This window comes from Thunnus maccoyii, chromosome 3 (genome assembly GCF_910596095.1).
Source record: "Thunnus maccoyii chromosome 3, fThuMac1.1, whole genome shotgun sequence".
In the NCBI taxonomy this organism is placed as follows: domain Eukaryota; kingdom Metazoa; phylum Chordata; class Actinopteri; order Scombriformes; family Scombridae; genus Thunnus; species Thunnus maccoyii.
Window position 1 is genome coordinate 5258672 of NC_056535.1, and position 24683 is coordinate 5283354.

General features: G+C 40.0%; 1 protein-coding gene across 6 annotated transcripts in view; it reads left to right on the top strand.

Annotated features, from left to right (window-relative positions):
• slc41a1 (solute carrier family 41 member 1) overlaps positions 1 to 23416 on the top strand; it is a 28323-nt gene extending 4907 nt beyond the window's left edge. For all 6 annotated transcript variants that reach the window (XM_042407114.1, XM_042407115.1, XM_042407120.1 and 3 more), the window contains 9 exons: positions 4220 to 4327; positions 9702 to 9773; positions 11994 to 12138; positions 13856 to 14002; positions 16086 to 16233; positions 16592 to 16671; positions 16912 to 17046; positions 17342 to 17490; positions 18568 to 23416. In XM_042407114.1, coding sequence (XP_042263048.1) covers positions 4220 to 4327; positions 9702 to 9773; positions 11994 to 12138; positions 13856 to 14002; positions 16086 to 16233; positions 16592 to 16671; positions 16912 to 17046; positions 17342 to 17490; positions 18568 to 18753 — 1170 coding nt within the window. In that variant the 3' untranslated portion in view covers positions 18754 to 23416. The remainder of the gene's footprint in view (positions 1 to 4219; positions 4328 to 9701; positions 9774 to 11993; positions 12139 to 13855; positions 14003 to 16085; positions 16234 to 16591; positions 16672 to 16911; positions 17047 to 17341; positions 17491 to 18567) is intronic.
• The last annotated feature ends 1267 nt before the right edge of the window (positions 23417 to 24683 follow it).

A 24683-nucleotide genomic window follows, 5' to 3' on the forward strand; every position in this document is an offset into this window, starting at 1 on the left:
GTGAGCGTCTAGCAGGTTGTCTCGCTGCCTAATTCCCCCTCCATGACACTGTGAAACGCTAACTCAGCTAATCCCCCCTGTCCTTGCAGGAAGGTAATTGTCTAACTCTCTCTTAGTCTCTCTCCCTCTCTCTCTTTGGTTTAATCAGGCTGCGCCAGTTCCTTTGCTAAAAGTAATCTTGAAAATTCTAATGTGCTGGAGCCTTTAGTTAAGTGTCTCCCTGGCCTGAGATTAGAAGTTGCGGCTTGGACTGGTGCATGACATGGCTTTTTGCGTTACTCTCCATAAGACTTCTTTGAAATTTGAACTCTTTAACATTGGTCACTTTGACTATCTACAGAACACACACACACACACACACACACACACACACACACATACACACATACACACTGAGCTTCTGGCCTCATTCCCACTCGAGGTTGGCCCAGAAAGGACTGTCCAGGCTGGTATGGAGGAGTGAGACTTCTGCATAGTTCTGCTTAGTGACTTGGCAGCAGAAAAACCTAAAACTGTCTGTCTCTCACCACCAGGGCCAGAAACTTTGTACTCTGAGGGTGACCAGCTCACTTGAACTAAACGGTACACTTGCTTTGTAAAGGTCATGTAGTGCAAGTTTTCTTGGGAATGCCAGTGTCAAATACAAATGAATGATTGGCTATCAATCACAAGACACAGTATCATATTATATCACACATGGTTCCTTCCTCTGTCAAACCACAAACCACAGAATGCAAAAAAAATTGGTACAGTATATTGTCCTCACCATCTGTGTTAGTATCTGTCTGCCTCAGAGTCTAGCTGCCTGTCCCATGCTGTGGAGTTCGTAGACTTAAACACCAAAATAAAGCAAAGAAGTGGGACACAGCTTCAGCCTCAAAAACAAACATTCTAAAAATACTGGCACCAGTAAACAGGAAATCGTAGTCGACACAAAGATTTAACACCAGCCAAGCCCTCTCTGCCCACCAGACACCATTTTGGTCCAACCACATCCACTTGCCTGGTTTTCACACAGGAGCCACTGAGAAACCAGAGCGTGGGCTTATTCCCTCAAACTGAATCATCATTTCAACTACTGGCCTTCAATCCTGGCTCTGTTTACTGGACAATGACAATCTCTGAGTGCATTTCTAAAACCCTCCACTTTCAGTCTTGTGCTATTCAACCGTTTGTATTTCCTTTTGTGCTGATTGAGACATGCTATTCACATTGGTCTGTCGTTTCCGTCAACCAAAGATGTTGTGCCCTGACAATCATTAACAACATATCAGACCACAGCTATTAACACCTGACAATATTTGAGACAGCTACTTGGTTAGGATTTGATTGATATAGTTTGAAAGGATTAGTGGGTTAGAATGCTTTTGTGTTGCCCCAAGCCCTGGCTAATCTTTTACCCTTGGAGGGTCCCAGGTTGCTTATTTGCACTCCCTCTGGTCAGATAGTTCCGGCTTTACCCTGCCTTCACCTTCATCTAGTCCTGGGACACCAACGGTTCACATCTCAGGCTTTTTTTAGGACTCTCAGGCTGGATTGTGCTTTTTGTGTGCATGTGTTGGAACTGCAGTGACAACTTTGTGTCTGAAAACTTTTTAGAATTTTAATGGCACTAGGAAATTTGACCTCTTCTTATCCCCCAACACAACTGAAAGAACCCAGTTGAAATCAGAAAATCCTGTTCCCCTTTGTTCATCAATTTCAGACCAATAACATCTTGTTGTATAGCTGATGTTCATTTTTCAGGTTCGACTTCAGTATGTCCAATAATTTTGGCCATAAATACATTAATTTGACCCTCCATGGCATGTGTTTTTGAATGAGGCTGGACCCAAACTGTACAATCTATGCTGCAAACCCAGGAAAATGAAATAGGCACCACCTCATGTAGTTTCTGTGATGCTGTTGGAGTTACGTTGACTTGCATGCCATGAGCTTTAGCTTCCCACTCAGTACAGCAAGTACAGTGATCACAAATAAAATGGGGCCATGTTACTTAACTGGGCAACCTGACCCTTGTGGGGCTTGCATACCAGAGCTCCTATAGGTCTGTACACAGAGGTACTGGGGTTGTCCAGTCGAGTTCCTAGAACCGAGGAGGTGGCCATGAGGAGGGAGGGCTTGTTTGGCTCAAAGCCAGTGTTCCATGGAGACAACAACATATATCACCACAGGGGAGGCAAAGAGGGAGATAGGGGAGTGAGACAGAAGTAGAGTGAGAGAGAGAGTAAGCTTGAAAACATGCGGCTGTGAAAGAAGAGAGGAGTGCTCACAGAGGTGCTCACAAGGCTGCTGGGTTGGCAGAAGGCAGAGAGCCAAGCTGAGAGGCTGGCTGTTTGAAAGGAGTTCTGCTTGGCTTGATGACAGCAAGGGGATAGACAGAAGTAGTTTAACCCCCACTGGAGTTTTCGTGCCACACCTACTGATACTACAAAAAACTGAACTGTACCTTATCAGTCCTGTACATCTGGATGCACAGTGTGAGCAACAGAGTTTAACAGCTTGTTAGTGAGGGAAATGCGTGCTAACAGTGTTTGTATGTAGCTTCAATGTCAGCTACTCTTCTATTTTCTTCCCCTCGTCTATTTTCTCCTCTCCTTCTCTTTTCTTTTCTGTGCCAGCCTTGGTGAATATTGATTCAGCTCTGGGCAGACTGGACTGTAAGTGCTGGGGGCCTGTGGGACTGGCTCCAAAGATAAGCACTTTTACTGGAGAGAGATCGATGGCCTCAGCCTCAGCAATAGCTTTGTTTCTGGCCACAGTGGACCACAAACCTGCTATCACTGCATGAACTCTAATTGAGGCACAGTAGAGAGAGGCACTTCACCACAGTGACAAGCCCAGGGACTAACAGGGAACCCACCTCTCAAGGGCTGGACAGCAGCCAAGGAGGAGGTTATCGAGGGTCAGGTCTGATGTCACCAACTCTACATTTCATTAAAGGCCATCCACTAGAGACCAGAAGCATGAGCAGACACGTTCTCTTGCATGTGCTAAACATAATTTGTTGCTTATTATATGTCTCTGAGGCAATGGTCACCAAGTGGCCAGGTTGTCCTTTAGATTTAGCTGTCCTAGCTCTTGGTTGACTTAGTCTCACACTATGTCTTTGACTCTGGAGGTAATGCGTACAGAAAAACTTAGGTAGGAGGTAGGTGCTGGGCAGTATGGCCACATGGGTGATGATTTTCCTGATGCTGAAGCATCCTGAGGCACAGGGTACTGATAAAGTATATGTCATATTGTAGGCTGCTGGATTTATTCATTTTTATTTCCACTATGTAGAAACTCTAATGGTAAATAATAAAATTAAATTGTCATTTCATTTCCTTTCATTCATTCAACCTGACATGATGTTAACCAATTTCTGTTTGGAAAGTGGGAGTTCTGACAATGGAACTTTTAGTCTACATGAAAGCTGCAGTAGCTGTTGCTGTTGTTTTCATGACCATCAAAAAGATATGGCTGTAGCTAGGTAGCAAGTTAGTAAGCTGGCTATTTGGTTAGCTAAACTAATTTAATATGCAGATGGCAATGCAGAGGTCTGGAACCAGGCAAGAAACTTTACAAAACTCTAAAACCATATGAAATGAAAAGAACTTAATACTTACATGGTAAGTCAGTAAGACAGTCTCATTTGATTTTTGAATTCTAGTGGTACAATAAGTTTGACATTAATAGTTAAGATGTAGAGTTCACATTAATATTACCCACGTTTATTGACAGAAATATTAATCTTTGTCTAAGTAATAACAGTTTTAGCATTACTGTTGATGTGTAGTATACATACTATGGAGATTATAGTGAGATATTAGACAGCTCAGGGTCCTTGTATTTAAGCTGCTGTAGATGACGATTGGTAGGTAAAGGTGAAAGGGGGATTCCACAAGGGAAAGGGGAGAATGGGAACAGAAACGGAGGATGATAAATCATTTCAGCAAGTCCCATTGACCTTGTTCTTGTTAAAGGAGAGCTGATATGATACATTGTGTGAAAAGTCTGTAGAGACAGACTATCTGGTCCATCATAAAGGTCTGGTTTCACCAGTGAATCAATATTCAATCAAGGTCACAGAGACCTGCACCCAACTAAGGACAATTATATCTGTATAGGTGACAGTGTACCATGTCTCTGTGAATCTGATATATCCCATTTCAATATGGCAGTGTGTTCACTACATTGATGTTGTGTTGCTGATATTACATTGTGGTCATTGCAGCACTGGACAGTGTTTACGGAGGTGTCAGAGGTGTTCATCCTGGTTCCAGCACTACTGGGGCTCAAAGGCAACCTGGAGATGACGCTGGCCTCCAGACTTTCCACAGCGGTAAGAGATGTGTGTGTGTGTTTGATTGTTGGTTTGGTCTTACCTTCATCACGGGTAGCCATTATGAAGTCCCAAGTTTACCGTATGTCCAGCTACAGCTGCCAAAGACTGTATTCTATTTCATTATTCTATATAAAATAATCCTGTCAATAAAATAGTCTTGTCTATAGTTTTTTTTATTCAAATTGCCTTTGAATGTATGTGACTTGTGATGGGTATTTCTGTATAACTACTAAATTCATTGTCTAATTCCAGCTTGCAGAATTTCCAGAGTTTTTGTTGACTGTGTGACTGTGTAAGGTGTTTCCCATTCAAAAGTTGCTCAATCTATGTAGTCTCATTACCTGGCAACCCAAACACTGTCAGGCCCATTAAAGCTGATTGTTCTTGGGGTTAGAGGTCATATTGCCAAATGTGACCTGGGTTTCAAAAAAGTGATAGCAACATTCCTCCACTCCTCTTTGTCTTTCAACATTTCACCTGCCCAGCCTATTCACCTGACCACGCAGGCTTGTTAGTTGTTCATAACTGACCTAAAAGGAGGTATCTAAAGTTTTCCCTCTCTAAAACCTTTCTCTGAAGATGTCACTCATTTCAGACATTCACAGAGTAGCAATAAATAATTGGAACAATGTATTGCTTTTTGCTGGTTTAGCCAAACTAAAGGCCTTGCTGTTGTTGTAGCTGACAAACAGTTTAAAGTAGAGAATAAAATAAAAATGGGCTGCTGCTTTTTTGGCTTAGATTCTCACATTCATGATGTCTGTTCCTGTAAAAGGCTAACTTTGTTTGCTTGAAGCAGATATTGAAGGTCTTAGTAGGCCTATAAGCTATTGTTAGCAAGAAGAACAGGCATCATGTCTTTAACTGGCTTTTTCAAATCACATGTTCTCTTGAATCGACTATGATGAGGTTCATGGATAATTATAGCTCGATATCCAGCTGGCTATCCATTTTTACATTTCCACTGAGCTCTTGGCTATAATGCTGCTCTCTGAGCTAACAGTACCATTGTCCATTGTATTGCCTGCGAGGTCAATGACCTAGCAGCATTGCTAACCAGAGGATAGCAGCACACACTACATTTATGAAGCCATAAGAGAATTAGCCCAGTATTGCTCTTAAGCACAGCAATCCTCACATTCTTTCCACTGGCCTGTGGGAAACAGGTGACGAAGCTTATTAGCATTACTAGCAGGGACCCACCCGACATGGAGAGCTCAACTCATTCACACTTCAAAAGTAATCTATTCTAACAAGACATTTAGAATTACTTTTCAAGTCTTGAAACAAGAGAACACAGGGATCAAATACTACACATTTATGTCTTCGTAATTGCAGTTTGTCTTAGAAATTTTTTATTGCACGCTAATCATTCGGCTCTAAACTACGACCACATTGCCCACCAATTTTCCAGTTCCTTTTAGTGTCAATTTAGTTGTGTATTAGTGAAGTAATTATGACTACCATTATAGAATTTGATGAATGCCATATTGCTGCATGATTGTCAGCAAGTTGACATATTATCCACATTTATACTACAAAACTGAAAATATTACTTTCTCACATTACAGCTACACAGTACACTAAAACATGTTTCTGAAAACATTTGAGACAAGAAACAGGCAATGCAGTAACCAAATCTTAATCCATATTTGATCAACACTGCCTAGTTTGACAGTTTGATCTGAGTTTCATGAGCAGTGTGTGTTCAAATGCTGCTTTCTTTTTTTTCCAACTTTATTGAGTAAACGACGCGCACATTTGTTTTGGTCTGAGATGCTGGTGCTCTAGTGCAACATCTAGTGGCTGAATGTTGTATATTGCACCTTTTAATTTCCGTGTTGTTTTGATAATAATTCAGGGTGCAGAGGTGATGGTGAATTAATGTCAGATTGGGAGGTTGATTCAACAATGTTTCAACACTGATTTAACCATGTGTCAGCTGTGGGATGAAATCTGGCTAAAATAGCAAATTTAGAAATTTAGAAACTGTTTAAAGTAATTACAATAAGTAACAGTTAAATTGAATCAAGTTATACAAATTAATAAATAAGTTGGTTTCCCATGGAATTGTTAAACCACATTGCCACAACTTGTGTTTAGAAGAAGTGTTATTTTAAGACTTATTAGCAGAACAAATTTTTAATATTAATATTTTTTGCTGTGGTCCCAGAAGCTTTTGTCAATGTGCATAGTTTTCAGTGCCGCATAAAATGATTCTCACATCCATCATCACAAAGTAGGCCAGAGTCTGGAGCTTGTCCTGAGACATTACTGTTAGCTCTCTGTTGGCTGGCCCCAGCAGGACCACGTTTCTTTCCACGCCGCCACTAATTATGAGAAGATTAAGACCACTGTAAGTTTCCTAATGCGCTTATTACTGAAAAAAATAATGTAATCCCTAGTACTGGCTGGCTGTAGGAGTTTTTAGTTCACATGACCGTGTTTCCTTTTTGATTTTTTTTCTTTGGTCTTTTTAACCTCCTTTGTCTTTGAATATTTCACTGAAATGAAGCTCGTCCTCATTGTTTATATTGTTTATCTGACATCGTTTATCTGAAATAAGTAGTTGTTTTCTCAATTTTGTCTTATCCCTTTTCATAAGAGTGAACTAATTGAGCCTAATTGATTGTGCGTATTTGGATAATGATATTTTGTGGATTACTGAAACTTGGCAGCACCTACATTGCAACTGTTTCTGAGTTGCAAAAAAAAACTCAGTATAGATCACACTGTAATCAGAGATTACTATTACTACAAAAGCCTACTTTATCCTCATTTTCTGTGTATTAGAGGTTTCAACATACACCATTCAGGTATGTTCGGGTTCCAACCTTGTAAACAACAGATTTGCTCTTTGTTGCACAAGTTGAAAATGAATAACATTTTTTATTCAACTGGAAAATGAAGTGATGCTTTTCAATCTATTGCTTTTTTAGCCTCTCATGCAACTTATGTCAACTATGATTCACTTTCACAAAATTCGCTGTGCTCCATCTTTGTGATGATCCAAACACCACTAATCCAGTCGCCCACACACACACACACACACACACACACACACACACACACACACACACACACACACACACACACACACACACACGCACACACCCAAGCAGTGAATTTGGCATCATCATCACACATCATCACATAATACCACGCGATATTTCTATGAATCTGTGAGCTTCTTTCTGTGAACTGAATTGGTTCACATGTTGCGCTAAAAGAAAAAAAATGTTACAAGTTGCATAAGCTGTTCAGCCGTTATTGTATAAAACTATGACTCCTTTAAAAGTTCTGTCTGAAAGAACCTTATGCTTCTCTTACATAAGGAGTTTATTGTGGGTCTGTGATGCCCCCAGTGCTCTGCACAGATGTTTGGCTTTCTCTTATCTGTCTGCCTTAAACCCTCTTATCTGTATTTGTGCCCTCACTGAACAACATCACGACTGTCATAGCAGGAGGCATCCACACACGTTTACATGGCCTTGATGGCTTTGCGTGGTTGTAATGCTGTTTATCTGGCAGATACGGAAGTTACAGTCCTACACACGTTATGGTAATATCAGTCTTGTGAGCGTGCTGCTAGTTATATTTGTCATGTGGGAATGGTGCTAGATTGTGAGAACACGCACACACTCATAGAAAAAAATAATATTAACACCCAGTCATTGAGACCATCCCCTTATTGCTCTTCATTATTATTCAGCTCTGACAGTACTTCTGTAGCCTAACCTTTGTAGTTTTTCTATACTTATAATAATTTCAGTTTATCAGTTTATCAACTTTTATGTATAATATGCGCAATGGGTTGTTTCTAAAAAAGTTCTGTTTCAGTCTTGATAGTTCTTATTTCACTGATGATAACAGCATGTTTTGCCCTACCTTAGTGTCTCTAATCCTTTTAATATTTATTTGTTGCATTTGTAATTTGGAGAATATAAGTAAATACCCCCCAAAAAATTAAATACAGTTGGTTTAGAAGGATTACCCAACGTTTCATTTTAAGCAAAATTCATTAAATGGAAGCTGCATTAATAAAATCAAGCTAAGAGACAGCCATGGGTGGCTAACATGTTAGCTGTTGCTTACTCTCACAACTAGCTAACACAGAGCAACGTTGTCATTCATTTGGATTTGTTTCAGGCTGCAGACAAATTGAAGTCCAATATTCACTTAACCTTTAGCTCAGTTTTGCTAACGTTAAATGTTGGACTTTCTTTACTAGCTAGTCTGGGGATAGGCAGGTAGCATACTGTGGTCAGAGCTTTTCTGCTGAAATTGGCTAACGTTACCTGCCTTGTCAGCCATCTGTAAATCAGTATGTTAAACTGAAAACTTTTTTTCTCATTTGTTTACTAAAATAAGGCATAGTGACTAAACACACTAACCTACACTAACCTTTTGGATATTTTTACCGTAGTGACTTAAAGGATAATTCTGGGTTTATTACAATATTTTTTTTCCAATAGCTTTGGCCATATCTCTATCAGCAATAATAACTTTGTATTCACCAGATTAAGCTGACATATAGGAACATGATGACATTGCTACAAAAAAGAAAATTGGGCAAGAGACATGACAAACCTAACAGCTTAGCCAAATTTATTTATTTTTATTACACACTTTTCCTGTGAAACGAGGGATTATTACCAACATTTTAGTTGTGCTCACTTTCAATTTTATCCCCATTGGAGTTTGGATATGTTGCTCTGTTCCCATACTTCAGTTACTGTATTACCTTGGTGAGTATAATGATATTATAATGATAGAAATGATGGGCAAAACTACAGAAACAGACCCAAATTATCCTTGAAACATTCAAACCACAGAAATAATTTCATATGTATTTATATGTATTTATTCATAGTTACAGACTCTACCTCCATCTTGTGTGGTTCACTTCTTACACTCAGTTTATTTAACCCATGCATGAAACGGATATGCTCACATGCAGACTTGTATGTGTTTTCATTTGTCCAGATGTTTCCCTTCCCTCTGCATATGTAAATGTTTGGGGGCAGAGAGGAAGAGGGGATCCTCTGTTTGTGTCCTATCACTGTGGATGAGCATTAGGATCATTGCTCTGGACACACAGTAGCCCACTGTAGCCACAGCCACTTGACACTTGAGACCATCAGTGTGTGTTTGTGAAAGAGGGGAGATGAGATAAGTGGAGTCGGCCGCAGGGTGGGGGATCAGAGATCAGAGTATCTTTGTCTAGAGAACTGACATCGTATTGTTCTGATGGGACCAAGAGGCAACAGCATGTACACACGCTGCACACCCACCCACCCCCACACCCACACACCCACCCACACACACACACACACTGTGTTGACCTTATGTGTTCTGGTCTGTCTTTCAGGCTAATATTGGTCAGATGGACACAACCAAGGACATGTGGAAGATGATCATGGGGAACTTGGCCCTCATCCAGGTAAATGAATCACATCTGCACAGGATGATACTCTCAACTCCAGTGTCACAGAGCACCTCTGACCATGCTTACATGCACTTAGCAAACCAGGTTACGGAGAGAAACAAGCTTACATGTGCTTTAATTCAATAGTCTAATTACTCAAAAACTCGGTTTACATGAAGTTGGTTAGTAATCAAATTTCACCTCTACTCCCCATTTTAATTTCACAGTGTCAGTTTGTTTCATTTACTAAAATACCTCAAACAAGTGTCCTCTCACTGCCCAGCCACCAAAATCCAGAAGAGAGATGTCCTTAGTTGACTGAATATTTTTGCCCTGAGTTTTGCCTCTCAGGCAACATACACACAGCCCTTTCATCCTGGTGGAAGTTGTTTGGGCTGTATGCTGCCAGTGAGGAAGACTGCAGACAGTACTCAGGGCTGTAAAAAGCCTTTACATCCTGTGCATTTTCAAATTTAATTTAATCTTACAGATGCCAGAAGTCAGAGATAATGCAGTAAAAGACAGCGCTCTTGTAGTAAAGATTGAAATAAAACATTTATTGAGTTTTAAGGTTCATTGTTGACATTTGAAATAGTTATTTGATTTTTTTGGTCTACATCATAACATTATTTATCATGAAGGTCTTTATCAAGGAAGTTATACGCTGATTTTATATGTGTGTTATAATACAGCAATTTACTTGACTTTTAGTACCATTTTTACAGAACGCATAATAACCAATTTAATTAATTTTATTTAAGTTTACAAGTATATAAATTAAGAAAATAACATATCTGTACTTTTTGGGGGGTTGAAGAACCTCTGACTTCATTGTGTCCTACATTCGTGCCCCATTTATCCCTGTTGTTGAATTTTTGAATTTTGACTGACGGCACAGTGAGAGGTTTCTTTGGAGGTTTCTTTGGTTTCAGTTCAAATATTTTGTATATGAGGATGCACACGACTAGTAATGATGTTTCCCATCACTTTTCTGTCCTGGAAATGTGATCCTTATCCCCGACCTTGTTGCACATGCATCAAAAAACCTTTGAAAACCTAATGGGTTTGCACGGCCAAATAATCATGTTTTTCCTGCAGAACTCAACCTGTTTTACTCAGGTTTCTCTTCATCTCTTAACTCAACAAAGGAAAGTTTCTCATTTACAAGACATTTCAGGAGGTCACATTACTGCCAAAAGCTTGGAACAATCAGGTTTGTGTGCTGTGTGTACAGTAAACATAGTGACTGATCATTATTGCACACCCTAGTAACACTCACATACTATATGACAGCTCCTCAACGCAAACTCTCATTGCAAATGATTGGAGGAACACAGCATTCAGACCAGCACTCAAAAAGTGACACACAATTCAAAGGGAAAAACATCATTAAAGTCGCTACACACCCACAAATCACCTGCATGTGTTTCTATTTATTGCCTGATCTGACCAGACCTTCAGAATGATATCAATTTAAATTGTAACAGGTGGTAAACATCTCCTCCAATAAAACTGTTAGAGGAGGAGATGTCAGTCCAGCAAAGGCTGAAAATAACTAGTAGATGAAGCAGACTGGAAGTTGTAAATTACAGATATACAACTTTTTCATCAAACACCTTGTATTTTATGTTTTGTTTTCTGTTCATATTTCTTTATCTACATACCTATATGTATCCTCTGTATTTGATCAATATTTCATTTCGCCAAATTAACCCTCCGTTTGGTCTCAGTGGATCAGTCACCTCTTCTCAGGGTTTACCATTTGTAGTGGGCTGGTTGTTATGTAATATTTGGCGACTCTATAGTTCCTGGAACACTATAAACCAGTGCTGGCAGGGTGCTGACTCAACCTCCTATTTGGGGTCAGCGTGCATTCACGCTGGGTCACACTGGTGCTTCATTAAGGGCGTTATACACTGGAGCTTCTGAAGCTTTGTATCTATTACATGTTTGTGTAGTTTGATATTTGTCACGCTGTGACACTGTGTTCCCCTAGTGTTCCCCTAGAATTAAAAGCCAATAACTGTGAGTAAGTTAATGGATGAGGTGTTTTCTGGGGTCCATGATGTTAAATAGGTAACTGTAAATAAAACTAAATGCATAAAGGCCATGTAAGCTTCAACAGTGTGTTGAATTTTAAAACTGAGTAGGTGTAACACGATATCTCACATTCATCTGGAGTATACATGTTGACTGTAATCTATAGATGCATAAACCATGTGTGTTTGTATGCAGGTCCAGGCCACAGTCGTGGGTTTCCTGGCCTCCATAGCTGCTGTGATCTTCGGTTGGATCCCAGAGGGACACTTCAGGCTGGGCCACGCGGTACTGCTGTGTGCCTCCAGTGTGGCCACTGCCTTCATCGCCTCTCTGCTGCTAGGTACAGTACACCACTACACAGGCTGTGAGGGATATTCACAGTGTAAACAGGCATCAGGCATGTCTGGGTTTCATTTGACTCTCTGTACCAGTGCTAAAGTTAGCAAACCTGAACTCCAAATCTTGCAAGATAAATGCCACTTGACCAAACCTGCTCTCTAACCTTCTGTAGCCATCCAGGTAAATGAGATCAAGTTCATGTGTGTAGCCACAAATAGAGTTATTATTATTATTATTTGATATTCTGCCAGGCTCGCCCGATTCCAACATTTGTAAGTGTTGGTATTTTCAGGGCTCATTCTGAATACTGTATGAAAAAATGGTCAAAATCTGATTTTAAAAATCAATTCTTCAAAATTCTACTTGAAATTGTGATGATGAAAAATACTGTTTGCTATGCAGACATTCTGTAGTATCACCATGTGTTTAATGACTTCCATTGACTCAAAAGCCAGTCTTTTGCATGTTCTCCCTATATTTTTGCATCACTTTCTATTAGTAGATGTACTGTACATTCTGAGCTGACCTCACCATGAGAGGACTTGATTTACTCATTGTAAACTGCAGTAAATAGTTCCCTGTTCCAGAACAAATATCTTCCTCTCAAAAATCCAGTTTTTTCTGAGAAATTGCAAAAACTGCAAAAATGTTGAGCCTTAAAGGGGAATTCCACTGATTTTAAACATCAAAGTGTGTTTCCAGGTGTAAAGGAGGACTACTGCATGTGTGAAAAAAAGTAGTACAAAGCCTTTTGAGGCTGTAGAGGGAGCTGCGCAAAGTCTGACAAATTGACTCAAGTGATGTCACTTGAGTCAGTGTGAGTTGAGGCTGAAGACTACAAGTTTGAAAACATAAAAAATCTGAAAGAAGTGAAGTTACCAGACCTTTGTAGCCCACCGCTCCTCATCTCTGCTTGAGGTTAGCAGCTCCAGGCTACATTAGCTACTACTAGCATAACACACCAGAATTTCCGACCCCACTGTCGTTGTTCAAGTTGCATTGTGAGAATTGAGGGCACCAGGTTTTGAGAAGGAAAAAGGATGTGTGGAATAAAAATGAAGATATGTCTGGTTCTGCTGTATCGATTTTGGTACTTTTTTTTTCTTCAAACTGTGCAACAGAGTTGTACTGGCCATCGGGAGCACCGGGAGAAATCCTGGTGGGCCGTTCGCTATGTGAGCCGCTTAAGCAGTGTATAGAAAAACAAGAGCAAGAGCGATGCATCATCGGCCCAGCAACAGCAGTAGCAACCCCAACCCCCCCTCCCCCCACCCAACACCCATCGGCCATGTTGGTCTGTGTAAAAGAAAAGACCTGGGCCATTTTTTTGTGCCAGTCTGACCCTGTCCAACAGTGTTATTGGAGTGCAGTGCTAAATTGGTTTAGTTTAATCATCGTTCTTGTTATTGTTCTTCTCACTTTATTTTATATGTTTCCTGCCTTCAACTTTTTGTTTTTGCCTGTTCCAACTTTCCTAATGGAAAACAAAAAAAATTCCAATCCATTTTTCTAGAAAAACTCCCTTGAAGACAACATTTTCCACTCATTCAGTCTTTTTTTCCCTCCCTCACAAGGTTAACCTGGAACACCGATGGTAGATGGTTACATTGTAGACCATTGCATATCACATCACATATTAATATGGAATAAAGTTTATGAAAGTGAAAGGGTCTTCAGCTGTCTTCATGTTGAGATGTTTCTGACCTGACATCCCACAGGTCTTGTCATGATCGGTGTGATCATCGCATCCAGGAAAGTCGGCATCAACCCTGACAACGTGGCCACACCTATCGCTGCTAGCCTCGGAGACCTGATCACCCTGTCCCTGCTGGCAGGCATCTCAACAGCACTGTACAAGGAGCTAGGTAATAATACACTCACAAATCACCTGACATACATTTAGTATGTAATGTAATGCTCAGTTAATGTGCTTAGGGCTCACTGGAGTTTTGTACGTCAACAGTTTTCAATTTATGTAATATCCTTGGTCTTCACTACATTCACATTAATTACAAGAACAGTACATTTTTCACTCATGTGGTGTCACAAACACAGCAGTCACAACAACAAGCTCCTAACTACTTGTAACTCCCAAATTACAATCAGAGACAGAATAATCTTCACAAAAGTCATACACCAATAACTCAATTGTGTCATCACAGTCACTAGATTTCAGTTTCAAAAGCATCTGTTACTTGGAAAGATGTTATCATAAATGGGAGCGGCACGTGTAGAAATGTGTGTAATGTGACTCTGCATCTGGCTGCGAGTGGTAAATAAGGATGAAAGCCGCCCACACCTAAGCTTACTGTGTTTTCAGGGCGAGAAACTCCACAGCTATTCGGCTCTATTGTTAGATACAGTATGTGATAATATCTTCACCACCACCACCACACCCAGCCTCCCTAAACTCCCCACTGTTCCATCGTCCATACCACAGACACACAGATGGACAAACACCAGAGTTGCCAGAGAGAGAGATTATCATACCAGAGGCTTAAAATGATTGTATTTTAGGAAAATTATCATACGTGAGTCATAACCAAGAGAACAAATAGGTATAAATGTTTAATTTCAGAAAACACTGTCTGCTGCTGCTGCTTGCGCTGGTTGCAATATTTGCTGCGTTCATGGATGCACCATTAAGTCCCACATTGAAGATGCATGGTCACAAATACGACTCAAAAAACATTTCTAAATTACTGATGTAAAATATATTATCAAAGGAGGCATATCGGAGAAAAAGACATGCATGTTAGAAGCTATTTAGACAATATGATGTTTAGATGTTGCTCTAGACATCTAGGCTACTGTTCAATATGTTGAGTCTTTCCTCTGTGCTGTAGATGTGAGTTTTTAATTTCCCACAGCACTAGAAGGCAGCAATAGATGCAACTTGCGGGACATAGCACGCATAGGTTGCCCTGTACTAATACTAAATTTCACAAAATGATCAAATTATTGTACTTTATGGGACTTTTAGCGTCATTGATTATACATCGTACAGAGGGCAAAATTATTGTACAAATATGATAATTATCATACATCTGGCAACGCTGACAAACTCTTACACACAGTGAGCAATGAAAGCATCCTCACCAGAGTGTGTAGTAATTACATAACTCCTCCCTCTGTCTGGAAACTTTGCAGTCTTACTCAATTTAAATACCACAGTGCGGTATTATATTGAGCTTATTTGGGTTATTTTGGCTCAAAAACACAGCGGTCGTCTGGGTGTATGTACACAGTCTGTCTACTTAAATGTTTTGTTTGTGGTGGATCAGTTCTCCTGTTGTGTCCATGTAGCAGTAATACTGCCTCCTAGAGGCTAGACCAGGGACTTACTGTCAGTCCAACCACAGTCCTGTTCAGTTACACTATATTCCTTTCACTTAAAACTGTTTTTGTATTATAGTCAAGATTCAAAAGTTTTTACTAGGTGCTTTTATATTAGACTTAAGTCATTTGAGGCTCTCATACGTAAATTTTTACATTGTTCTTATATTACATTATTATGTTATGTATCAAATTATTTATTTTTATTTTCATAAAATCTGGACAATTACTAGACAAATGAGATTTCATTCTCGGCTTCAGTGCTACATTTTCCATTGCGTGACACAAAGTGTAATTTGGCAGGAAATCTACTGCTTTTCTTTGCAAGAAACAACAGGAATTATGGGACATGCAGTCCTACTTTTGAGGTACACTAATACTGACAAATACTACTGCTGTGGGATACGGATTTCCAATTATCCTGACCATGATTTCATTTTTTTGCTGCTGATTATACATGGAAATTGCAAGGTGACGTTAAAATGACTCACAGCACAAAACAGAAACATCAAATAATCACAGATGAAGTATACAGTAAGAGTGCATCTAAAGAAATTATCCACAATTTTCTTTGTTCAGTGTGTAAATCCACCTTCTGTTCTTCCCATACAGAGTTCAACGACTATGCCAACCCGCTGGTGTGTGCAGTGTTTGTGGCGTTGTGCCCCCTATGGGTGCTGATAGCCAGGAAGATCCCATCCACCAGAGAAGTTCTCTACTCCGGCTGGGAGCCCGTTATCATCGCCATGGCCATCAGCAGGTAGATCACACAGGGATCTATTCATGTTATTTACCTTTATGAAATCAGAAGTCACAGAACTCAGACATTCAGGCTTTAACAAACTATTCCACTGCTTATCAACATACTGTATGTCAGTTATGCAAACTAAGGTATTTTCAAAAATACCACAAGTAAAAAAACAATTGTTTTTGCATTTATGTAAAATATCATATATATGTTATACTTCAAAATCATACAAGTAAACAAAATCTACACATCATTTCCTGCAGATGTACCAGGTTCTTTATTGTGTGATGGATCTAATGTATTTCCTGTGTATAGATGACATTCAACGGAAAACAGTGGTTGCAGTTATTCACTCTTGTCTGTCTTTTAGTGTTGGTGGTCTGATCCTTGACAAGACTGTCACCAACCCCAACTATGTCGGCATGGCTGTCTTTACTCCAGTCATCAACGGTGAGTAGATTTTAGATTTAGATGAAACTTTAATGATGTCTTTGGGGAAAGTGGCCACAGCAGCAGAGAACATAATAAGCTACAGAAAGAAAATCTGTCCTAGTAGTAAAATTTGTATTTATAGCTGTTCATGTTGTTTATTTCACATTCAAAAATAAAAAACAGCCAGAATTGGAACTTGTATTAACAATATTTTCCATGTTTTCACCCTGTGTGTGTGTGTGTGTGTGTGTGTGCCAGGTGTGGGAGGTAACCTGGTCGCAGTTCAGGCCAGTCGTATCTCCACCTATCTGCACATGAATGGTCTACCCATGGGGGATCCGAACCCCACCCCCAGGAAGTGCCCCACACCCTGCACCTCATTCTTCGGCTCCAGTAAGTTTTTGGGTGGCTGCGGAATGTTCCGCCGTTTTTCTCCCTGTTTTATCTAATAAAAACAGATCTTTCCATGAGTGGCATGACTGATTGAGTTTAGCAAAAACCACAGTGGATATTAACAGTGAACCATTTGATTTAATGTAAATTGTGTTGCTGAATGGAGCTTTAAAGTAAAAGAACACAACCTTAGTTTATCTCAAATGCAGAATTAACTCAGTTACATCTTATCAAATTCCTTTTTTGAAGTAAAGGTATTTGACATGTTAAAAAGTAAACCCTGTCTCTCTTCCAGGTGTGAACTCTCGTTCGGCTCGTGTGCTCTTCCTGCTGGTTGCCCCAGGTCACCTAGTCTTCCTCTACACCATCAACTCCCTGAGGGGAGGACACACCACCCTGACACCCATCTTCATCACCTTTTACCTGGCTGCTGCACTACTGCAGGTACATACACATACACACACACACTTACCTTTGGTTCCTTACTTGCAGGTCAGAATCGTTGCATTGTGGGTGATGTAGGTTCCATGTTTTGACAAGAAAAAGGAATGCATGGAATAAAAGAGATGATTTCTCTGATTCTGCTGCATCAATTTTGATATTAGAAAAAAACTGTTTAAAGAACCTACTTATACTCATAATATGCAAGTTAGCTCCCAGTGAGGTTAAAATTGGTTGAGTAGCATCTCAGGATGAAGCTCCGTAGGCATTTCTGTCAGTAGCCTCTATTGCATTTAGCTAGCCATGAAGTTGAACATGCTTCAGTAAATTCCCCCCCCCGAATGCAACCTATGAGGTAACATTAGTGCTTCTTACAGTGCCATGTCGGGCAGACAATAAGCTCCTTAAACCAAATGATTGCAGTGCTTTAAAGAAAGACTGTATAATTTTTCCTGAACTGTGGTCACTGTGGCCACAAGTGACAATTATCGGATAATGGTAAATGCTAAAACATAGTGTAACAGTAGCACAGATAATAGTCGACAAGTTGCTGAACAGGCTCACTAATGTCAGTTACATGGCAGTTGCGAACTTAATTTTGTTAACAATAGGTATCATTAGCCACCATGGGCTACTGGTCATACCAAAACAAATAAGGTTGTAGCAGCAAAGTGTATTGAATTGAGCAAGGCTGAGTTATAGTGTATGGTTCAACTTTTCATCAGTAAGAGAAATACTTATGTTATTTCCTCTTTCAAAAGTTAATGATATAATATTGCTTCAAATAGCATGCATTTTTCCAGTTTTTTTGCAGAAAATTTCTAAGGATGTAAAAGAATGGCTAGAACTTGCAAACGTTATGGGATTGTTTATTATTTGCATTAATTCTTCTGATTGCAAGATCGTGAACTCTGGAAGGAACTGTTTTATAGGTTATAAGCTCACAATCTGCATTCAGAGACGTTCCCTCAAAACTGACCTGTCTGCATAGTCAGTAATATGAATCTCTCATTCATTAGCTTTCTGAGAAGATTAAAGCCTCTGTGGATCCTTTACATAATGTCTGCTGTTGTCCTGTAGGTGATCATCCTCCTCTACCTGGCAGACTGGATGGTGCACTGGATGTGGGGCCGCGGGATGGACCCTGACAACTTCTCCATCCCCTACCTGACTGCTCTGGGTGACCTGCTAGGAACCGGCTTCCTCGCCCTCTGCTTCCACATGCGCTGGTTCATCGGGGACAGAGACAGCAACGCGGGCAACTGAATGCACGCACAGACACACACACACACACACACACACGCACGCACACACACACACACACACAAAAAAAATCACATTCGCTTGCACGCACGGACAGTGACAAATATCACCTGTATGCCTGAACCTGATCTGAAACTGGACAACATTTAAAATGAAAGGGCTAATCTCCTGAAGGACTCTGATTGACAGTATAGTGCTCTTGTAGGGCAGTAGTGTTTCATCTTCAGGATATCAGGACACTGATGCACCACAGCAGCAACCCAGAACCACAGCAGTATCTACGTTTCACCTTAGAAAGGATGGAAACACACATATCTCCACCTCTACCACTGAACAAAACTTTACCTATGATGGATCCAACCCCACAGACTCCACTTCTCCTCCTTTATTTTACTTAATAACAGAGTCCTACTACTTTTGTTATATTGACAATGATTATTATTGTTGGTGAATAATGCATTTGATATGAATCGATATCTGTTCTATGTGAGGGGCCAGTCCTCATTATTTTCAATGGGGACACTAGCCCTCCTGTTTGTAAAGATCAACTTTTAACACTTGAAACCAAGACAACAAAAACACAGAAAAAAAATACACCCAAACATGCCTAGAATGCTTAATCACCAAGTGCTATGTCATATATACAGAATGAATATTCTATGAATTGCAAATCTAATATGTCTCATTTCTTTAGTAGAGTGCATAGGGCTGCTGTAGCTGTTCTCTCTGTTTTGCTTTGGCCTTGCGACAGCAGGAAACAGGGTTGAGGGGTGTTACTACAGGGGACTGGACCACAAACGTAACAACCTAAATCCCTTTTTGGCGCAGCTCACATCAGCGGGTGGTTTAATTTGAGTTGGAACAGGGACAGGAAATCAAGGTTGGAATTCCCGCCCTTTGAGAATTTAGAAGATCAGACCTGAGGTCAGATGGCAGTCCAACAAACGCTTACGTCAACCACTACAGGAACGGATTTACCTCTGATTCTGTTGGCAGTTGAGAATCGCCTATTAAAGCCTATTTAAAAGTTTCTGTGTTCATTCACACAATAGCCTGTCTTTTATCCTTTAAACTTCCTTTAGAGTCCACAAAGGTCACGCTACTTCCATTTTTTTGGCCCAATCTACTAAATACTGGCATTCTGAAATGTCCGGAGTCAGAAACAGAAACGGTGGAAAATAGTATGTCGAAAATGGCCAGACAACTGTCGGTTAGGAATGTGTCACTGTACCTGACACACAAAAACCCACACCTCACTGTTGCAACACACTGTGGGGTTTTTTGTGGACACTAGGAGGTTAGAGAGGTCTTATTTTGCTGCGGGCTGTTCCAGGTGAGAATAGCACCAGTCCCCCTGTCTGAAACCATCTTCCAACTCTCTACTGGAGCAGGCTAGTTGTTGTTGTTGTTTTGTTGCCCAAGCAAGGCTTACAGTAAGTGACAAGAGGCTCAACATGCTGCCACGCACTGGAACAACCCTGCAGAGCTCAGCCAACTGAACGGCATTGTGTTCACACATGGTGTGAAAGTGTGTTAAGTGGCCTTAGCCAGGATGTGCTCACCAGAGTTCAACTGATACAGATGAAAGGTTGAAATGATCGCTGATAATTTGTGTGGATATTTGATATCTTTATATCTATGATTTGACCATTTTGATTCTCACAAAGCATTTAGGACAAAGTTGAACTCTAAATTTGAGGTTGGTTAACAGTCACATTATCTGACCAGAGGAAGTTGTGGTAAACCTTTAAAGTATCCAGTGTTGCTTTTTATTCAAAGATCAGTGTAGTTCTTGAAGCTGTCTGAGGGCCCAGTCAACCAGCACTGATAAAGGCCCGGTCACACCAGTGTTCAAAACAGCAACATTAGCAGTAAAATCAGTTCACTCAAGTGGAATCAACACAATCAGTGGATTCGCTTGCAGGGGCGCAATTGTTTTTGTCAAGCCGTCTTGAAAGTGTTGACCTTTGAGGGAATAGAGAGGCCAAAATGGAGGAAGCTACCATTAGCTGTGTTGCACCATCCACTTTTACTTAACCTCAGTTAGAGTATAAACAGCTTCACAAAAGAGGAATGTTTTGCAGACCATTAACAGACAGGAGTTGATGGAAGAATAGGTCTTTTGAATAAACCTCATGAATTTATTGTCCTGTTAGTGACCAAGCTAAAGAGATTGTTAACTGACAGTTGGAGAGCTTTTATCTCCCTTAAGTAACTCTTTATTTAATAGAATTATCTATAATGCTGGTAACAAAACGCCAAGGTGAATTAAGTGGACCAGTACAGAGAAAATTGAAAGAAACTATGTGTAAGAGCTATTGTGACTTACTTGTCCTAGTATGTTTCCGGTTAGCCAGCATTATCTGCATAGGCCACATACCTTTCGTGTTGACTTCAAATCTGATGAACTTTGGCATGATGCTTTTGGACAGTAGTGTAGCGACAGGGAGGTGCCTGTCATATTAGCCATGCTACACTATCTAATTTCATACGTCTCTGCTCTTCAACAGTCAGCAAGCTTCACCTACTTCTCGAGGATGCACAATTAATTTCACAGTACTAGTTTCTGGTGTGGCTGGGCTGAGGTGGGTTTCATTACAGGGATTTTTTTCAGACGCTGTAGAGTGAGTTCGTGTAAAATTCTCAAAAAATGTGCTTTTTTTCTCTGATCACACATAAAAATGATAAAATAACTAATAATAACACTTATATCTGGTTGTGGGGGATTCTGACCGTTATTGGACAATGTTTAATCAAAGGGCTAAATCTTAGTGAGGCACTGATCTAACGTGCCCTTTAACACACATATCTGCCACCTGTCTTTTTGAAACTCAGCTGACCTGAGCTGACTGTTTTTGAGGACTTACAGGTGAGGAGGAGAATGAAAAGGAAGTTGTGAGTGAAAGAAACTGCAAACAGCCATTTTGACAGACTGTACCGAGTACAGATGTCGGCCCAGAGGCAAAGCCTAGTGTGTTAGGAGTAACATGCATGTGATGCTTGACTTATCTGCCGCTTGTCAGACTTCTGTGTTGTTTCGAAGGGGCCAGCAGAATGCATGTGCAGGGCACATAGTGTGAATGTGCAAAACGTGATTATTTTATGTTAAAAATCTTTTGTTGTGAATGTGACTGATTTTTAAAAATATGTCAGTTATGTTCAAATTGTGATTTTTTTTTTTTTCTATTCCTTTCCTCCTTTCCCTAATCGTTTTAACTCTTTGTGATTATTGTTTTGTGTCATGAATATCATCAAGAAGACAACCACTGTAAAGATGAAGCAACTACTCCGAGCTGGTCAAATGTACAAAGTACTGTAATCTATAAAACGGACACCAGAGGGCACCGCAGGGATTCTTTTAACTGTACTACTTCTCTGTGCATCTCTGTGTCCTCTGGATTTAAAACAACATATATACGTCCACTCAGTGTGACATTTATTTTGTCTTCTTTTCTACAGCGTTTGACTTGTTGTAAAAGTTGCATCCTTCCATCTGTTCACTCTCAGTCTGTATCCTCCACTCTTACTGACCAGGTGCCAGCATTCTGCCTCTATGTCAATGGAAAGTTGTGAATACTTCTGTCAGGGGGCAGGTAATGCTTTGTCTATTTATTTTTAGGAGCACACAAAGCAAATTGTACATACTATATTTATTCTATATATAAGGTTGTTTATTTTGTCATTTCATTTTGACTCCGTTTCTGTGTCACCATGTTGTTGTCCTTTTTCTCTTCTCCTTTATGTTTTTCTTTTCTTTGCAAAAGGCCAGTAGAGCTTTTTTTGGCGCTTGCCGCAATAGAATGGCGGTGAGGCAAATGAATAGCACGGTGCCTAATACACACTTCACACATATGCACACACACCCTGTTTCACACAGGGAAAGCATACTTATAAGACATAGAATGGCCTTAACCTATCAGAGCCAAGCTCAACTCAGAGTAACCAATCAGGAGCTTGGTTCGCCACAGAGTAGCGTCTCTTTAATTAGCTTTGATTAATAAAAGATGTACAGTGAGTTGATTATGATGTGTAATGTAATAATGACTTTATATGATGCAGTGGTGGAGAGGAGGGCTGGGAGCATCAGTTGCAAGCTTTTGTTCACACATTTTTGCAAAAATGAGGACTTGAAGGCTGAAAGAAACCTCAACAGGTTGGGTTTACAGGGCATCTGAAAAGTCTGGAGTCAAGTTAAGCACCAACAGAAGTAAGATTTCAACCCATAAACACACCCCAGAAACAACAAAAACAAGTGCAGCATGACAAAAATGCAGCGTCACTCCCTCTGATTCCAGAGGTTTCCCCTTGTATTTAACATGCCCAGCCTTTAAATCCCTTCACCCATCTACTGCCTTGTTAACCTCAGTGCTTCAGACCCCCAAGCCCCTCAAACTCACAGGGAACCAGGATGATCCTCAGGCTGCCGACATCCACATCGAGATTGAGCCTTTGATTCAGACACTAAGCTTTGACTTCCACCTGTCACCCTCAGATCTGCTGCATGTAATGATTAATGATGTAAAAACATGTGCAGTGTCACCGGGGCCGAGGTCTTTGCATTCTCTGTGTGTTCTTCTTGTAAAAGCCCTCCCTCTGTGAGGCTGGAGGAAGGCTTTCTCCCTGCAGGACTTTGTAAATTGCTGGAAATAAAGGACTATATTATTTCATATCATTCCTCTCTGGTACTGTCTGTTTCTTCTGAGTGTGCAGATAATCTGATGAGATGTCTGCACCTGAGTTTACTCAGGCTTTGCTCAGGTTATCCTCCATTTAATTTGTAGACCACAGGTCTTTAAATGTACAGCAGTAAATCATAACAAACTTGTGACGTTATATAATGTTTTTTACATGCGAACACAGCAATTTGTTTACATTTATCACATTAGACATATCCACATGCCATGTCCAAATGCATAGAAAGCTCCACAGATACAACAAATCACAGAAACTCAGAATAAATCAGAATCAGTAAATCATAAAGGGAAGTATGTAGTAAATAAGCAGAAAACTGAGGGAAATATTGCAGAGATATGGGAAAAAACATGGTGGGACAGCAGGAAACAGAAAAAACAGCTATACTGTATGCTCCCTACATCCTGTGGGTTTAATATGGACTTTTATGAGAAGGACGCCACTTTTTCTTTACATACTTCACATGTGTATTTATATTATTTTTATCCCTCGATCCCTTTTTTATCCTCAGTCCTGTGATATGTTGTACCTGTGGAGCTTCCTATGTATTTTGACCTTGGGAGCTTACAACATGGAATGCTGTGTATGAACAAACACAGATGAACTCTATTTGATTTACTTATTTGTTACACATTTGTCCTGATGAAGGTAATTCGACTTATTTTGACACTTACTTACATCAAATTAAGACTGCAGAGCCCTCTTCTCTTAAGACTTGATGTCTTTGTCCTTCTTGCACCAGAAGTATTCACATGACTTTACTCATTTTAATCTAATACAGATGAACCAGGCATGAAGGCAGATATTTGGATGAAACTAAAAGAGCTGGTAGAAAACTTGTAGTCCACATAGTCCACTCACCATGTTATAATGACTAACATCAGGCTCATAGCCAAACTTTTGGTTTCAGTCTTCATCTAATTTCATTTATAATTTCAAAGATTTGGGCTATATTTAAGAGATGACAATCTGAAATTGTACCAAAAAACTATGAAAATAAATGAATAAATTAAAAAAATGCATTGTGTGTTTTATCTATTTCCCTCCTTTATAATTCCCATTCACTCAAAATACAATTTTACACATTATTAAGTCACTGCCTCGGTGTAGATTTCCCATGTAAAATCCCCAAATTTATATACTGTCAGTCTCTGGTTAGACCTTAAAGTTCATCCACTTACAATGTATATATTTATTGCAACATATGTGTTTCCAGATCCAACTGTGTGTGGCTTTGCAGA